General features: G+C 43.8%; 1 protein-coding gene across 1 annotated transcript in view; it reads right to left on the reverse strand.

The window, feature by feature from the left end:
• The window catches only part of ADAMTSL1 (ADAMTS like 1), a 447514-nt gene that overhangs the window by 132719 nt on the left and 296614 nt on the right, over positions 1-18181 (reverse strand). Inside the window, exons 6-8 of the mRNA XM_033173001.1 lie at positions 13114-13240; positions 7052-7126; positions 3232-3389 (exon numbers count right to left, since the gene is read on the reverse strand). Of these exons, the coding sequence (XP_033028892.1) occupies positions 3232-3389; positions 7052-7126; positions 13114-13240 (360 nt within the window). The remainder of the gene's footprint in view (positions 1-3231; positions 3390-7051; positions 7127-13113; positions 13241-18181) is intronic.

The raw sequence follows: 18181 nt of genomic DNA on the forward strand, positions 1-18181 counted from the left end.
CCTAAATTGTTCTGCCTATTTTTTATTTTATTTTTTTGTGGTGAGTTGCACTATTGACCTTCCCAACATGGGTTTCAGAAACCCAAGTTCAAGGGAAAGTACAGGTTTTAAATATATCTGTTAAATGCATCGTACCATGGAAAATACTAAAGAGCAATAGCCTGCTCAGTTTATCAAAACCACACTTAACACCCACCCACATTTGAAAAATGAAGTTTCTTTTGAATCTGAAGGTACACAGTGGAAGCTGAGAGGAGCTCAGGATTCCCGGGGCATGTTCAAGACCCAGTAAGTGATTTTTTTTAATATGGAAGCATTTTTATATGGAAATAAGCATCTGAATTTGGAGAGACTTCCTGATGAACTTGCTTAGGATCACTGCCGATGTCAGGAAACTTAAGTAACGCAAATGGGTCCACTTAGCCTTGTGATTGCTTTGGTATCAAAACCACATGATGTAATATATATATGTGTATATATGAATGATCCAGGAAAGGAGGAAAGGAAGGAAGCACCCCAAGCAATCAATGTCTTCCCCCTTGTTTCTGAATGATTTATCAGTTTACTGCAGATGCTGAAAACAACTGTATGCCTAGGCACCAGCTACTCTCCAATCCCTCGTGAGCTAATATATGTCCGCTTTGATCAAACTTCACACAGATCCATAAATAACAGGGCTCTTTGCGATAAACGTAATAAATAATCTGACGCTTGAAGCTACGATAGGAAATGGTGATTTGAAACATCTCTCTGGCAGTTAGTCACACTGAAAGTTAGACCACATCTTTCTTTTCTTTTCCGTTTTAATCAGGTAAGTTCACTTCCTGTCGCTAAACAGAACTATTTGGATTTTGGGTCCCATCAATTTACTCCTGCCCGTTGGAGTTTACAGTAGCCAGGCCTAAGATGCATGTTCTAAGGTTACACCTGCTACTGTTTGGTTTAATCAACATGACATATTAATCGAGTTTCGCTAAGTCATCATCAAATAGCCATGTGATTTTGAGCCTCCCGCCCTGCCTTCAAAACACCACATTTTTCTTCTGATCTCACACAAAGCATATCCAATCTTCATGCAAACATGTATCCTCTTCTACATGTTGGTTGGAGGGCCCAATCCACAAACCGTGCACTGGACCCAGAAAATCCTATTGGCACCCCCACTTTTAATAAACACCTCTTTTGGTACCTTGTGTGGACTAACCTGAGATATACAGGTACAGTGAGGAATGCAAATTTAATAATAATAATCTTTCACATTTTCTTAGCTGGACCAGAGATTGCTACATCTGGAGAGGGTTATGAAGGGCACACACAGGTACCACACACACAAAAAGTCCACAGACTTAATTCTGTTCTATTTTCTTCAATTCGGTTTGATCCCATATTCTGCTTTTCACGTAACCATTTCCATCTGCCACAAGGTCATCAGGATCAGCTCACACCAAACACCCTCTGACACTGTATCCCACAATGAAAAGTTTATGGTATCCTGGACACAATGCAATTTTTACAGCTTTACAGCTGAAATCCTTCAGGCCTTCTTGACCTACCTCCCCCCCCCCCAAAAAAAAGGTTTTTTATTTTATTTTATTGTAATTCCCAAATGCTCACATTTGTCTCTGCAATTTCACCCCCTTCCCTTACAGAATGTGCACACTGCATCCAGCAATGTGTTTTATATTACCTGGAAGAATAGAGAAACATTAATGTGAGGAAACAACTTGATTCTTACAGCCAGCACTGCACAGAGCAGAACTCCTAAATTATACAAATGACTTCTTGACCAAAGCCAGCCTTGCTGATCTCGAGAGGCTCGGGGTTTAGTTTTATATGCATTTTACACCTTCTGTGAGATTGCAGAAGCATAAAAACCAGTGAATGACGAGCCTGAATCAGAGTCTAATTTGCCCACTTCAGCTTAATTTTATACTGGCTCTTATTTTAGCTGGGATCCCATAACCGACCTGCCTTTTCCACAAGGGTTGCCTCCTCCATTAATGTGTCCATCCCTAAGAGCTTTGATTCTACTCTATTTAACTTGGCAATTTATTCATTAAGAAACGACACACGCAGCACTTGCAGTAGCCTGCAACCACGTATTTCCAATAAAAGTTTGCAACTATTTGCATAGCTATCTTCCTAACGACTCACCCACCCACTACCCAATGCTGAACGAAAGCCCTTTTGGAAGGCTCACAGCTCTGATTCCTCAGAGGTGCGCAGAAGCAGAGATATAGGCAGCATATGCAACATAAATTTAAAGCCCATTTCACTGCCTCCCAAAGAATTCTGGGAACTGCAGTTTGTTAAGGGTGCTGGGAATTGAAGCTGGTTCTCAGGCAGTGAGAGATTTTACTTTCTTGGGCTCCATGATCACTGCAGATGGTGACAGCAGTCACAAAATTTAAAGACGCCTGCTTCTTGGGAGAAAAGCGATGACAAACCTCGACAGCATCTTAAAAAGCAGAGACATCACCTTGCCGACAAGGTGTGCTTTCCCAGTAGTGATGTATGGAATTGAGAGCTGGACCATAAAGAAGACTGATCGCCAAAGAATTGATGCTTTTGGATTCTGGTGCTGGAGGAGACTCTTGAGAGTCCCATGGACTGCAAGAAGATCAAACCTATCCCTTCTCAAAGAAATCAGCCCTGAGTGCCCACTGGAAGGACAGATCCTGAAGCTGAGGCTCCAGTACTTTGGCCACCTCCTGAGAAGATAAGACTCCCTGGAAAAGACCCCGATGTTGGGAAAGATGGAGGGCACAAGGAGAAGGGCACGACAGAGGACGAGATGGTTGGATAGTGTTCTCGAAGCTACCAACTTGAGTCTGACCAAACTGCGGGAGGCAGTGGAAGACAGGAGTGCCTGGCGTGCTCTGGTCCATGGGGTCACAAAGAGTCGGACATGACTAAATGACTAAACAACAACAACAACCCAGGATTCGTTGGAAGGCAATGAAATGTGCTTCAAATTTATGGTGTGTACATAGCTACATGCAGAGGGGCAGTCACTCCTCTCCTTTAATCCCAATACTATGAGCATTGAGGGTCAATGTGGACTTTCCTCCCACCTGATTTTATAGGAGACACCCCATCACTATTTCAATCTTGGCAGAGAGCTGGAAGGATAAGTGGCCTTTTGATACGCTGCTTTTGAAGTGAACTGCCTGTTGTTACACATTCCCCTATCCTTAAAAAGAACAGCATTGTTTAGTCGAAGCTTCTCACCTTGACAGTGAAATCTGCAGTGAGGGGGCCAGGCATTCTCAGTATCTCTTTGTCCGGAAACGTCTGCAAGTCCACGCTAGAATTGTCCACGAGGAATGAACCTGCAGAGCCGAGACTGTTTTCGCCTTTCAAACCTTGCAGCGTCTTGGTTTCTAAATCTGGCAAACACAACACATTTGAGAGGAGGGTGCGCTTGTTTCAGCAGCTCGCAGAGAGAAAACAAGCAAGCAAAACGATTAATACCGGGAATGTCAAAGCACATTTCAAAGATATGCTACGTTTGAAGGAAATGTATTTTTTACTGAGTGAGATGGATTTTCGTTCCGTTAATAAGGAGCAGCCAACCATCTAAGTTGTCCTCACTAATGTCCATGCTTGTGAACATCTCTGTTCACAATCTTTTTCAACTTTATTCCAGTGTATTTTGGTCTCCTCTCTTTTTTCTATTTATCTATCTATTTTGGAGCCAGAAACATTTCCAGTAGAACTAAGAAGGTGTTGTCTCCCTCTCTCTCTCTCTCTCTCTCTCTCTCTCTCTCTCTCTCTCTGTGTGTGTGTGTCTGTGTGTGTACTGAGATTCCAAGAGGAAGTTGTACTCCTTCCTGGCCTCTTTCAGAATGAGATATAGAAGTATATATAAAGGCTTTTTTTTTTCCAGAGCTAGCCAAGGAGAACAGAAAGCTCCAGCCAAAAGAGCTCTGCAGGTCGGCCAGGATGAACTCTGTTTTAATAATGCATTTTCCACAGCGATGCAAAATCCCCTTCTACATTTCGTGCAAAACACACATGATTCTGCACCAGGCAGTTAAACGAATTACCTAACTGGTTCACCAGCACCAACTCCTTCCTTGGACTTAGGTTGCGTTGCTAGACCCAGCATGTTTTGAGAACATGGAAATGCACAGCAGAGGGAGGAGAAAGGAGAACAAAAAAAGGAAGGAATAAAGGAACAGTGGCTGCGAGAGCCATGGACAGGATCAGGGACAGGGAAGATATTACTCACGGAACCAAACTGTTGGCTCAGTGCCCAAGGACTCATCCCCATTCCCCACCCCACCCCAGGGTATTTAATCCATGATGCAATAAGACAAGGGCATGACAAGTCACGGTGCAGCATAGAAATATGACCTGCAAAATGAAAACTGCCTTAGGTGTCAATCAGCTAGGCTTGTTAGGGAATTTCTTTCAGTATCTTCACATTACCGAAGCTGAACCAGGCTCAGCATAACAGAGCACACTGGTTTCTAGCCAGGAGAACACATTTATTGCAAACACATGACAAGATCATGATCTTGTGTAAAGTTTACTCCAGGATGACATTCACCATCTGCCTGTTGCTTAGGAGTCATGTTGGTCCTCGAGCTGTTTGCCCCCCCCCCTACATTCAGAACTCACCCAAGGCACTGCCTTACGTGGAGCTGACCTGCCGCTATTCTACAACTCTTCGCGATGCACAATATTTATGGTATCTCAGCCATGCTTGCAAAAGCGTGTGTGTGTGTGTGTTTCGCTTTCAGTCTGATCTTCCATTTCACATATTTGCGCTTTTCATTTCTCTCGACTGCTAAATAGCCTCACATAGCACTAGGTAGGATTGGCGAGGGGTGTGGGATAATTATTACACACACGCAGAACCTTCGGTAAACAAGTTAATATTATACGGCTGTGCCAAACACCCATAAACTATTAATCCTGGTCTGTGTTTAGAGATTTTACTGCAGATTTCTTCTGTGGGCTTTCTAGAATCTTGAAAATCATGTTATATTGTTCCCTGAAAATCAAGGGAGAACTGCACCATTTTAACGGCCCTGATGAATTCAGTTAATATGCATCTTTCTATCTGCTTTCAACATCTCTTCCCTGGAGTATATTTTGTTTGGTTCAATTACCTGGCTCTCCCCCCCCCCCTCCGTGTATGTGTGCTTACAGCTGGTAAAAGGGACACTGCTTGACTATCCAAAGTGTCACTGGCAATAAACTAAGCTGATCTAGATGCTACTGTCACCACGAATACCAACTTTTTATAGTGAATTCCCCACCTTCTGACTGTGTCATCACGAAACACAGCTCAAGGACTGCATGACTCACACAGAGACTTCTGCTTCATGAGATGCGTGAAATTGAAGGCTTAAAGGAAGACAACAGGGGTTGCCCCTTTAAAAATCCAGCATCATCTCATCATGAATTACCTGTTCTTCGGGGAGGGGATACAACCCATGTTTCAACCATGCTATCCTCCAAGTGAACCAGCTCTATTTGGGTGTACTCTGAACTCTTGTTTTCCAACGGCCTCGGTCCTGTATACCTGAAGGAGTGTCTCCACCCCCATCATTCAGCCTGGACACTGAGGTCCAGCTCCGAGGTGGTTCCCTCCCTGTGAGAAGTGAGGTCACAGGGAACCAGGCAGAGGGCCTTCTCGGTGGTGGCGCCCACCCTGTGGAACGCCCTCCCATCAGATGTCAAGGAAATAAACAACTTCCTGACTTTTAGGAGACATCTGAAGGCAGCCCTGTTTAGGGAAGTTTTTAATGTTTGATGTTTTATTCCATTTTTAATATTCTGTTGAGAGCTACCCAGAATGGCTGGGGAAACTCAGCCACATGGGCGGGGTATAAATAAATTATTATTATTATTATTATTGCTCACTAGAAGGACAGATCCTGAAGTTGAGGCTCCAAGACTTTGGCCACCTCATGAGAAGAGAAGACTCCCTAGAAAAGACCCTGATGTTGGGAAAGATGGAAGGCACAAGGAGAAGTGGACGACAGAGGATGAGATGGTTGGACAGTGTTCTTGAAACAACTAGCATGAGTCTGACCAAACTGTGGGAGGCAGTGGAAGACAGGAGGGCCTGGCATGCTCTGGTCCATGGGGTCAGGAAGAGTCGGACACGAATGAACGACTGAACAACATTATTATTATTATTATCATCATCATCATCGTCTCTGTATTTCCTCATCTAATTCAATCTGTATCTCTAGGCCCTCAGGAGCATATATGGCTGCCAATGATTTTGGCTCCCTCATTTGAACTCATAAAAAGAAGCCAACTGGAGACTCAACGAGCCAGGACCTCGTTAGAATATTTGCCTTCCAAATCTGCTGCCAGTCCGCTCAGACATCTTAAGCTGAGCTCGTGGTATGGTATACCACATGCTCCTCTGGGATCTCCAGTGCATCTGCGTTCCTCACATCCCACCCTTAGCAAACCATAATCTCTGCTCCACTATCTTGGACACTGGTATGCTTTCTTTGGGCAAACATCCTTTAACAGCACAAGCCGGTACAAAATGCACGTGTCTCCAAAATCCAGAAATACCAAAGAAAACATACGAGCAAGAACATGTGTTAAGCTCATGAGCAGTGTGGTGCTCCGGCACAGCAGAAGGGAATCCTTCGCTGTATTCTCATCAACCAGCACAATCTTTTCTACAGCGGTCCTTTGCATCAAGCTGGCTGGAAAATTGGTGTTTTATTTATGGGTTAAATTATAGCTTCATATAATTGTGCAGCTAAATGATCCTCTTGGGAGTGGCGTTTGAGGATAGGGCTGCCCTTCATATTGGGCAGGGGGCCAGGGGTAGAGAAGCTGTAGGGTTGTTGCCGTTTTTTTTGTAAATACAGCTCCACGGCATATTATGAGCATTTGAATATTATTGTCGAAACAGGCTTCGAAGTACTTTTTCATAGTGCAAAAACCAAGTTCATGCAAAGCATTCCATTGCAAATATATGCAATCAAAACACACAGTTAAACAGCACTGTTAAAGCAAGACAGCGATTAAAAACCCGGAGACCACGATAAAGTGAACTTTTACTCACAGAGATGATCAGGACCTTTCAGCACCAGGCGAACGTGTCGACTTCCGTAGGGAATAACAACCACGGTGTCATCCGCTGGGTGGGGGAAGAGGGAGGCAAAAACCATACATGACCAAAAAAGCAGAGGAAGTGCCCAAGCAAGTAGGGAAAACAGTTCTTCATGGGAAAATTGCAAGCCAGGTTTTGGGCCACCTAAAAAGAAAAACATTCAAACCCAACGAACCCTGAAGAACAACTATATATGAAACAATTATGGCTCTGCTCTACCGTCTCACAGACTTGGTGTGTGCTGTGCTGCTAGGCAGATGCCCTTGTTTTCAAGGGAAAGCTATCACTTTAATTATGCAGGGTTGCTTTGTAAAATAAACACTTATTACACGTCCATAGCAACAGCTGCTCTTGCAGATATTAGGCTACAGACCAGCTGTTTACTGACTTTCTTGTGAGCCTCCTCAGAAATTTGACCGTGCATCTGTATTGTCATTAAAACAGTTACAGGTAGGTAGCCGTGTTGGTCTGCCATAGTCAAAAAATAAATAAAAAATTCCTTCCAGTAGCACCTTAGAGACCAACTAAGTTTGTTCTTGGTATGAGCTTTCGTGTGCACGCACACTTCTTCAGATACCTGTGCATGCACACTTCTTCGGATATCTGAAGAAGTGTGCATGCCCACGAAAGCTCATACCAAGAACAAACTTAGTTGGTCTCTAAGGTGCTGCTGGAAGGAATTTTATTTTATTTTATTTTGTCATTAAAACAGTTATCAACATTTTAACAGCAGGAGGCAAAGAGATATTTTATTGGCAAACAATGAGAATTTGACCTTTCTTTGGGAGGGGGAATGAAATATTCACTTGGTTGGGGTGTTGGGATGTGGGAACTGGGAACTGGGGGGTTTGGTGGTCACATTGCTCAGATGATGGGGGCAAGGTAGTAGGAAGGAATGGAGAGGAAATATCACACAGGATCTACTAAACAAAAAAAACAACAACACCCAACTTTTTATCTTTTAAGATGACCCATTTTGGTGCTGGCTGGAGCAACTCAGCTCTCCACAGTAACTGACATTTGTAGGCAGAGAAGAAAAAAATTTAGGTGCCAAACTCAAATACTTGAAACGCTTTATCCCAATCACCCCACCACTTTAAATTAAAATACATTTTGGATGCCAGCTCAGCCCCCCCTTCATTCTCACGCACTAAAGCATTATCACAGCCTCAGAAAAACCAACAGAAAACCTATTTTAATGCATTTTTAAAAAATTCTTAGCAAGCATATTTTACCTGCCTCAAACATTAGGAAAGGTCAGTGGAACCTTTGCTGCCTACCCTTGTAGTACAAAAAAAAAATGGTTAATAAAAACTTAATGGAATGGGGCTGCTGAAAATAGAAAGTCTATGTTTACCCACAGGTCATCTGAAGTGCAAGCAACAGCAACCTTTCTATGTTAGCTTTAATTTTTTTTTCCAAAACCCAGTAAGCTCAACACAGCCATAGCCTGTTCTTCTTACCCTGTTGTGAAAATAGATTTGCTGTCTGCACTGCAAGTTCTGCTGTATCCTTCTTTTGACTTTAAAAGTCCGACTCCACCAAAGCCAGCAGCAGAGTGAAGGTGCCCCTTTCAAAGCCAAGTTGCTCAAGCCAAAAGGCAACACAGTTCACTGAGGGCTTGGCCAACACCTCCGCTTGTGCCATGAGAGGTTCTGCCTTCACACTACTGCTGAAAACCTGCTCTTTAGTGCTAAATGAGAATAGCAGTCCATGGAAAACACAATTGCCATTTTTTTTCCTTCCGATTCAGTGCTAAACCACAGGTTTTTGGGAAGGGAAAATGGAAGGGCAAACAGACGTGGGTAAGCCCTGAGTCATATCATTGTCCAGACCAGGGTTTCCCAAACTTTTTGGGCTACAGTTTCCATCATTCTTGACCTGTCCTGCTAGCTAGGGATTATGGGAGTTGCAGTCCAAAAACAGCTGGAGACCCAAGTTTGGGAAACCCTGGTCTAGACTTTCCTAAGGTCCAATATTTGAAATAATGTCTGTCTGGCCAATTGATGAATTGCCTCTCATTCATCTAGGCTCAGCCAAGCTGGACAATACATACATAAATAAAAGTGTGCGGCAAATTGCGCCGTTTTGACCCTGTGATGGTTGTTTGTTTGTGCGTGAGGAGATAACAATTTTCATGTGTGATCCGCTGGAATACCGCTAAAGAAGAATTACTTGTGACTTGAGGCAAAGTAGCTTGGAATCCCTAGCAAGCAATCCATTTAGTCTTGACATAAAGCCAAAGTTAGAGAAAATGTCAGCAAAGCTGTCCTTTTATCAGTGCATGCCAGTGTGTTTATGTGAGAGAGGTCCAGATAAGAGCTGGCCATGTGTGTGCATGTGCAAGCTGAGAAGGGCAAAGAAGCGAAGACAGGAGCTGCCTTTGATCCAATAATGGTAGCGGCTCAGAGATTTTATTCAATTAAGTTTGACTATCCAAATCATGCTTCAGTAACACACAGTCCTATGCAGTCTCAGAAGTAAGTCAACTGCAACAGCACTTAACTCCACCTCCCCCCCCCCAGTAAGTGCATTTAGGATTTCAGCCGAAACCCACAAATTCCCCCAAAAGATACCCTACAAACCTTGGAATGCACACCTACTTGGGAGATAATCCCCACTGATTTCCTCCCCCCCCCAGCTACTTAGGAGTAAGCATGCTCATTATTGCATTGCTATTGAATCAAAGTCTCTAGCAAATCCTTTCTCAGGGCTACTCTGCAGTGGGGTCTTTCAGGAGCCCCGCCCATTCCTGGCGAAAGGTCTAATTCCTTGAAATCTACTGTGCTTGAGTGGAACAGCTCAACTTTCCAGGCATTCTAGCCCCCCACACAATGAGGGGAGTGGAAATGCGTTTGGTGACCTAGTCCCCTCTATTGCACCCTGACAGCTCGACTCAGCTGCCTTCCACGCATTGGAGAGATAAGGAGTGGAGAGCTCACACTGAAGCCCAGAAACCAGCCCACAGGAACTGTGCACGTGACAAGATGAGCTCAGGATCAGCACTCTATCCGTTACTTTGAGAAAGTGGATTCTGAAAAGCTGCCTCTGATTCGGAGGCAACGCGGAGTCGAGGTGGGAAGAGACCCAACCAGGCAGAGGCTTTGCTGCGGAAGAAAAAATTCACAAACCAGACTAGTTTTACAAGTAGGAGTAGTAAAAACACACTGAGTACTTTTGGTGGATGCAGAGAAAGAGCCTGGATTGCTGAAGCACCAGATCTTTCAAATAATCTTTCACTTTTATTTGCAAGAAGGGGACATCAACCCAGGTGTTTCCCCTTCAGAAGGGCGTAGGAGGGAAGTGGGGGATGCATCTCTCTTCCCACCATGGTAGTGTCCCCCCCCCCCCGTTTCTCACACTTCTGGGACTGATATACTATCCCTGTGAATACTCAGATAGTTCCACTGCTCCATCCACAGCTTTGTCTTCTGATCCCTATCTCCATACCCTCCGCTCCCCCCGCCACACCCCACCCCACAATGTCTACAGAGAGGGAGAACAGAACTGAACGCAGATACAAAGAGAAAATGAATTCAATATGATGGACACAGCAATGTGTTTGGAGGGAAAAAAAAACATTCCCAGCATTTATTTTTCCTTTTGGCACAGAAGCTGCTAATGCGACGTGCTAAAAAACGGAATCTCTTAAGTGCAGAGGTGTTCCTCAGAGCTTCACAGGTGCTCAATCCCAGGCACAATTCCCCATCCCCCATAGCTGTCAACCTTTCCCTTTTTAAAAGGGAAATTCCCTTATTCTGAATAGGATTCCTCGCAAGAAAAGGGAAAAGTTGACAGCTATCCCCCCCCCCTTATGTGATAGTACAAGAGGGAAGGAAAACCAGAAATGAAAGCAGACGTCCTCCAGCAGCCAAATGTTTCTTATGTCATGCCTTGCTGTGCGGGAAGATAGCTATGGATTCGAAGAGGAAGTATGGGAATGAAATTACACTTGGACGAGGTTTTTTTAAATATATATATAGAAGTAGTAGCAGCAGCAATAACTGCAGAAACCCTGAGATCAAACAGCCAAGTCATCCAAGGCTGCAGCTCCAGAGCACAGAAACATGAACAATGCTATCAGACTGAAAATTGTTGCACATAAGTAGAACCTGCAGCAAAATGTTGCAGTGTATCTCCAACTCTATAAAGTAAAGGGACCCCTGACCATTAGGTCCAGTCGCAGACGACTCTGGGGTTGCGGCGCTCGTCTTGCTTTATTGGCCGAGGGAGCTGGCGTACAGCTTCTGAGTCATGTGGCCAGCATGACTAAGCCGCTTCTGGCGAACCAGAGCAGTGCACGGAAACACCGTTTACCTTCCCGCCAGAGCGGTACCTATTTATCTACTTGCACTTTGACGTGCTTCCGAACTGCTAGGTGGGCAGGAGCTGGGACCGAGCAACAAGAGCTCACCCTGTCGCGGGGATTCGAACCGCCCTGCTCCCTCGAACGCTGGCTCCCTCGGCCAGTAAAGTGAGATGAGCGCCGCAACCCCAGAGTCGTCCGCGACTGGACCTAATGGTCAGGGGTCCCTTTACACTAAACTGGCCCTACCATAGGACAGAGTGAGGCAGCAGCCTTAGGCAGCTCATTCTAGGTGCCATTAAAAAGGTGGCAAACTGCTCATCGTTTTATTATTGTTGCACTTTTACTCCCATGGATAGGCACCTGTGGAACTGTCTGCCTCCGATGCCAAAATAACTTGAGGAAACCAGGGGACTATTGTCTTTGACATGTCAAGGGGTAGAATTTGCTGTCCTGCTTCAGGCAGCAAAATGTATTTGCTGGTCCCAACTAAGCCAGGTTGCCTTTGCTATGCTCTCAGCCTTACCACACATAGTATTTGCACAAGACTATACTGTACAGCTTTCCCTTGAATTGTTATTCCTCAAACTCCTGGGCCCATCGCAGCTAGTGCATTCATGTTCGGAAGCATGCTGTGCAAACTCAGGGTGTGTCTCAGACTCTTCTAGCCATCGGGCTATTCTTTGAGACGGTAAGGATGATTCTGTAAACAAACGCCTTTCCACGCTCCCCACAGAAACCAAACATAAATAGGTGGGGTAGATATCCAGCAGAAATGGTTCCACACACCCTTGTAAGAAATTACATGCTATTCTAGATGTTTAGTTCATGTGCCAGTTTTTCTTTCTAAATTCAGAATACACACACACATGTAAACCATGCATTCTGTAAAATGGATGTTCAATTTTGGCCAGAGTTGAGGAAAAGCTAAGCTTTACTGTTAACAGCAGGATGATTTGTACCAAGCTACACATTACAACACAACCACATGTAATTATTGCCCCTTTTTATTGCATGGTGCTCATGGAGGGGCACTTAGTAGCAAGGGGAGATGCTTAACGCACACCCTTTCCACTGGAAAGCTCCCAACCAAAAGTGCGCTGCAATGGAGAAGGGGCCATCAGGCTGACATTAAGCAGCTGTTTGGCCCCATCTGCAACATTTAACGAGTAAATCTTTCTAGAATGTCATAGCTTCCCCCAAGTCCGTTTTTGCTCCGAGGGCTTACGAATGTTGCCACATGTTTTTTGGGGCACAAAATATTGCAGAGTTTCTGTGTGCGCCATAATTGTGGCCTGATTCCAACCCCAATGGGGCTTGTATACCATTTGTAGCGGCTATGCTGCAGGCGAGCGAGTGGAAAGCCATTTAGCAGGTGCAGCTTTCCCCATCACGGCAACACCAGAGCAGACACACCTGTGGAGTTTCCCTCTGATGCGTCAGGAGAAAGCTGCCATGTCCTCTGAAACATCTGGTAAACCTATCTTCTGTCTGCGTGCCTTCAGAATCCAAACGCCAAGCCTTTTGTTGACTGGAGATTAATTCTGCCTGATTTCCCAGCATGGGGTGAGTACAGTTAAAGGAAATGTTTTTTAAAAATGTTTGGGTTATAATTAAAACCCTTAGAAGCGATCGGTCCCTTTACGCATCATTGTTTTGGAGGGCGTTCATATTCCTGTTGAGGCAAAAAGTCAAATCAACATCTTACGTTTATTTGCCAAGAGCTGAGATTTATATTGGCCTCGGACAAGCCGGCAGGTGGAACCATCTCCATTGCAGACCCCACAGTTGTCTTCCTTGACAGTGCTTCCCAGCTGGTGGTCACAGCCAACAATCTGACAAAAGAGAAAGATGTGCAGTTCAAATTGAGCACCTCCTGACTGCTGGATCCATCTCTGTGGTTAGTTCCCGCCAGTTTCTTTCCCCCCTCTCTCACACACACTGTCTCAAGAGGGCCATAAAGCATGTTAGCAATGAAGGAGGGGAGAGAGAGAGAGAGAGCAAATGAATTCGGCTGAGGGAGCTCCATCTGAACTGGGCAACAAAGTGATGGTGCTGTGGCTGCAAAGAAAGGAGGGGGAAATGTTTCTCAAAAGGAGTGGTGGCTTAGTGGTGATCGCTTCCTGGTCAGGGGTCCTACGATGAGGTACAGTGGTACCTTGGTTCTCAAAGGCCTTGGTGCTCAAACAACTTGGAACCCAAACACTGCAAACCCGGAAGTAAGTGTTCCGGTTTGCGAACTGTTTTCGGAAGCCAAACGTGCTCCATTTTGAGTGTTATGCTTCCGATTTGAGTGCCACACTTCTGTTTTGAGTGTTACGATGAGATCTGTCTATTTTGCGCTTTTGTTTTTGTGACTGTGTGGAACCCAGTTCACCTACCGATTGATTGATTGTGTGACTGCAGTACATTGTTTATTGCTTTCATTTTATGAATCAATGGTCTCGTTAGATAGTAAAATTCACGTTAAGTTGCTGTTTCTGGGGTTGCTTTTAAAAGTCTGGAACGGATTAATCGGTTTTGCATTACTTTCTATGGGAAAGCATGCCTTGGTTTTGGAACGCTTTGGTTTTGGAATGGAGTTCCGGAATTGATTAAGTTTGAGAACCAAGGTGCCACTGTATTATTTTTAACACACTTAGCTTGAAATAGGAAGACGACAAAGGCTTCAATGCCAACAGAAGGTTATCTAAGACAGTCTTCACCCAACCTGGTGTCTTGCAGGGCTGATGGGAGTTGCAGCTCTAGCTGGTGAAGGCTGACCTAAGATTTACCATGTTGCGGAAGAGATGCACCTTACACAAAAAGCAATGCATAAAAGTTGCATTCTGGTGACTTCGCTGTATCTAATAGGAACGTGAAAAATCATGCTTGAAAGAAACACTGAGGAATGTACAGTCTGACATGCGTGCTGCGGAGTTTATCTTAACTCACATTTTAAACCTGCAAGACTGAACGCACTCGCAGCGGTGCTCAGCGCTGCTAGTGATACGACCCAGAGTAAATAGAAACTTGCAACTTGGAGCCCAAACATATTGGTCTGCATTCTGTCACGGTCCCAATAAAACGCCCTCTTCCAGAGTAAAATGTGGCATTAATTACATTTGACTGTCCAGATAATACAAAATAAAACAAAAAAAAAATCCTTCCAGTAGCACCTTAGAGACCAACTAAGTTTGTTCTTGGTATGAGCTATCATGTGCATGCACACTTCTTCAGATAATGTTCAGGGTGACACAGAGGAGAGGCTGTATTTAAAACGAGGGTTTGAAAACCAGCAAGTCTGGATTCCATTTCCAGCCCTCCGACAGGCATTGGGGGAACCACTGGGCAGCCTTCTCTTCCAAAATTTATATAACCTTGAGTGCTCAGCTCAAAACCAATACATAAAGCCTGATCTGCAAAACAGATAAGCCAGAGAACCTTGATCGAAATGGGTATAGGGTGGTTTTTTTTTACATCAGTATGACCAACTAAGTCACTTTCATTGAAGTACCCAAACTTAAATTGTCTGTAACAGCACACCATGAGGGCTCAGGTGTGTTCATTAAAAAAAAGTCACACACCCATGTACAAACTCATGTGACACTCTTAACAGTGATTTCTGTCATTTCCAAGATCAGCAGAACCTTTGTGATGCCGCTGAATTTCACCTAAACTGAAATTTGTGTTGAATTTGACGAATCTTACTAAGGCAAAACATCTGCAGGAATTTTGCATAAACTTGACAGGACTCTCTTAAGACTGGTATAACTTTTTGTGGCTCTTTACTAATCCTCAAACCGCTACCACCAAATTTCTGCTTAAAGGAAACTTTTGGAGATTACTTTGGGTGGGGGAGACAGTAGAAATTTAGGGAGAAAATAAAAGCATTTATACAGGTGAAACTCGAAAAATTAGCATATTGTGGAAAAGTCCATTTATGTAAGCAATTGTTTTCATTAGCTACTGGAGTTTAATATATGAGATAGACTCATGACATGCAAGGCAAGATATGTCAAGCCTTTCCTTGTTATAATTGTGATGATTGCGGTGTACAGCTAATGAAAACGCCAAAGTTGAAATTGTTAATTTGGGGTTCTCATCAGCTGTACGCCATAATCATCACAATAATAACAAATAAAGGCTTGACATATCTCACTTTGCATGTCATGGGTCTATCTCATATATTAGTTTCACCTTTTAAGTTGAATTACTGAAAGAAATGAACCTTTCCACAATATTCTAATTTTTTGAGTTTCACCTGTATGACGACCCAAATTTCTCATAGGGGTGGGGAAGGGGGTTACACACTTTAAGGGGAGGGATTCTTCAAGTAGAGCAGGATTCTCCCCCTCCCAGTGCCCTCCAGATGTTGTTGGACTACAACTCCCATCCTCGCTAACCACTGACTATGTTGGCTTGGGAGCTGTAGTCCAGCATCCTTGCCCTGAGGTCAATGAACTTATCACATTCTTGCCACCATAACAGCTGAGTTATTGTTAAGTAGCGTTGCAATATCATTGCTTGTCAGGCTAAAGATGAAACCCAGTTTCTGCTCCACATGCTGTATGACTTTGTATAACCACCAATTCTGTCCAGTGTTTTTCACATTCTTTTTTTTCTATACTTGACACATCTTCCTCTCATAGCTCACAACCGTATCTAGGCTGAGTTGTTAACTTTGCTTGTAGGTTTAGCACAGAAAAAAAATATATCAATAAGCGGCCAGAGTATTAGTTCAGATAAGCTGCTTCTTGGGAGAAAAGCAATGACAAACCTAGACAGCATCTTAAAAAGCAAAGACATCACCTTGCCGACAAAGGTCCGTATAGTTAAAGCTATGGTTTTCCCAGTAGTAATGTACGGAAGTGAGAGCTGGACCATCAAGAAGGCTGATCGCCGAAGAATTGATGCTTTTGAATTATGGTGCTGGAGGAGACTCTTGAGAGTCCCATGGACTGCAAGAAGATCAAACCTATCCATTCTCAAAGAAATCAGCCCTGAGTGCTCACTAGAAGGACAGATCCTGAAGTTGAGGCTCCAAGACTTTGGCCACCTCATGAGAAGAGAAGACTCCCTAGAAAAGACCCTGATGTTGGGAAAGATGGAGGGCACAAGGAGAAGGGGACGACAGAGGATGAGATGGTTGGACAGTGTTCTCGAAGCTACTAACATGAGTTTGGCCAAACTACGAGAGGCAATGAAGGATAGGCGTGCCTGGCGTGCTCTGGTCCATGGGGTCACGAAGAGTTGGAAACGACTGAACGACTGAACAACAACAACAAAAGCTGCTTCCTGCATCTGAGACATATGGTTCTTTGGCATAAGTCAACATGGCTGTGTTCTGGGGTTAAAAACACCACACTATAGTTTAGAAACTGACCTTTATATTTCATGTTAAGTGTGACCTCCTTCATTTGGGCGAACACCAAGTTGAACTGGCAGGACAAAGAATCAGGATACGCAGCCATAATATAAAGACTCATACATCAGCCACTGTTTACAAGACACTACATGAGGCAGAAAAGGTGAGGCAATGAGTTTCTGTGAACCAGTAAAAGCATCCCTATGGTATAGCCGTGTTCTCCCACTATGTGTGAACTCTGGGATTTCTTCAGGGATATGAACTCGACCAGCAATGACAAGTCCTGGGGAGCTTTGCGTGCTCCTAAGTGCCCTAGGGTAAGACATTTTCATAATCATTTCTTCTCTGCATTGAGAAACTTGGCCAGGAAATGGTATAATAAAAACAAACCGGCAAGTCCAGCCAAGTATAGATAAATCTCTTTTTTTTGGTCTTTCAGAGGCCCTGTCTGCGCCACTCAGTTTATGGATAAAGATCCCAAGATTGGAATGGGTGTCCCTAATCCACTTAAACACTTGCTTTTAATTTAACCTTGCACATATTTTACAATCTGGTTGAATGCTGATATGCCCTGGAGCTTTGGTCTGGATATTTGAAAAAGGCGCAAGTGACAGTACATATTGGAACTGGAGTTGCAAACAGATTGAGGGACAACAGCTGCCTTGAAAACAAGCTCACTGTTAAAAATTGGTTGCAAGGAAAACTTATCAGCATGATTTCTTCCACTTATAAGAATAATTTTTATTGGCCAAGTATCAATCATACTTGAAATTTCGCTTCGACTACAGTGCAATGTAAAGAAAACGTACCTCATACAAACACTATTCCCCTCACGCTACAACAGCACAACAAAGGAACCCCATACCACCAACTGGCCTCCCTTCCGATACCTGTATTTTACACTTTCTGTGTACAAAAAAAGATAATGTTCAAAAGCAACAATGGATAATAACTTCCTTTCTTTTCTTTCATTTCCCTTGTACCAAAGACAATCTGCTTCAGTTACCAGTGTGGATTAAAATGCATTTGGAATGTTATCTCCCAAAGGCTACATTTTAAACTGAATACAAACTAAAATTCCATTCTTTTTGCCACCTCTACCCAAAATAATAGGACTTACACAGTGAATCTATGCACATAGAGTTTGTTAATTTCCTATGAATTCCCACAGGAGCCCAAGTTTCTCGTCCCTTCTCCGAAGAATACTTTAACATTAAAGCTCTCAGCTGAAATACCGGGGGGGGGGGGGGAGAGATTTCCACTGAAGTCTACAATGCATCAACTATGCAGTTGCCAGATTCACGGACTTAATTATTCAGCCTCACTTGTTTCTTTCTTTTTTTTTAAAGGGGCACTCTCATTATGCCACATATCAGCATTCACCATAATTCTTGTTGGCTGCCCTTTCCAACTCCCTAATTCTGCGATT

The sequence above is a fragment of the Lacerta agilis genome, chromosome 16 (assembly GCF_009819535.1).
Source record: "Lacerta agilis isolate rLacAgi1 chromosome 16, rLacAgi1.pri, whole genome shotgun sequence".
Classification (NCBI taxonomy): Eukaryota; Metazoa; Chordata; class Lepidosauria; order Squamata; family Lacertidae; genus Lacerta; species Lacerta agilis.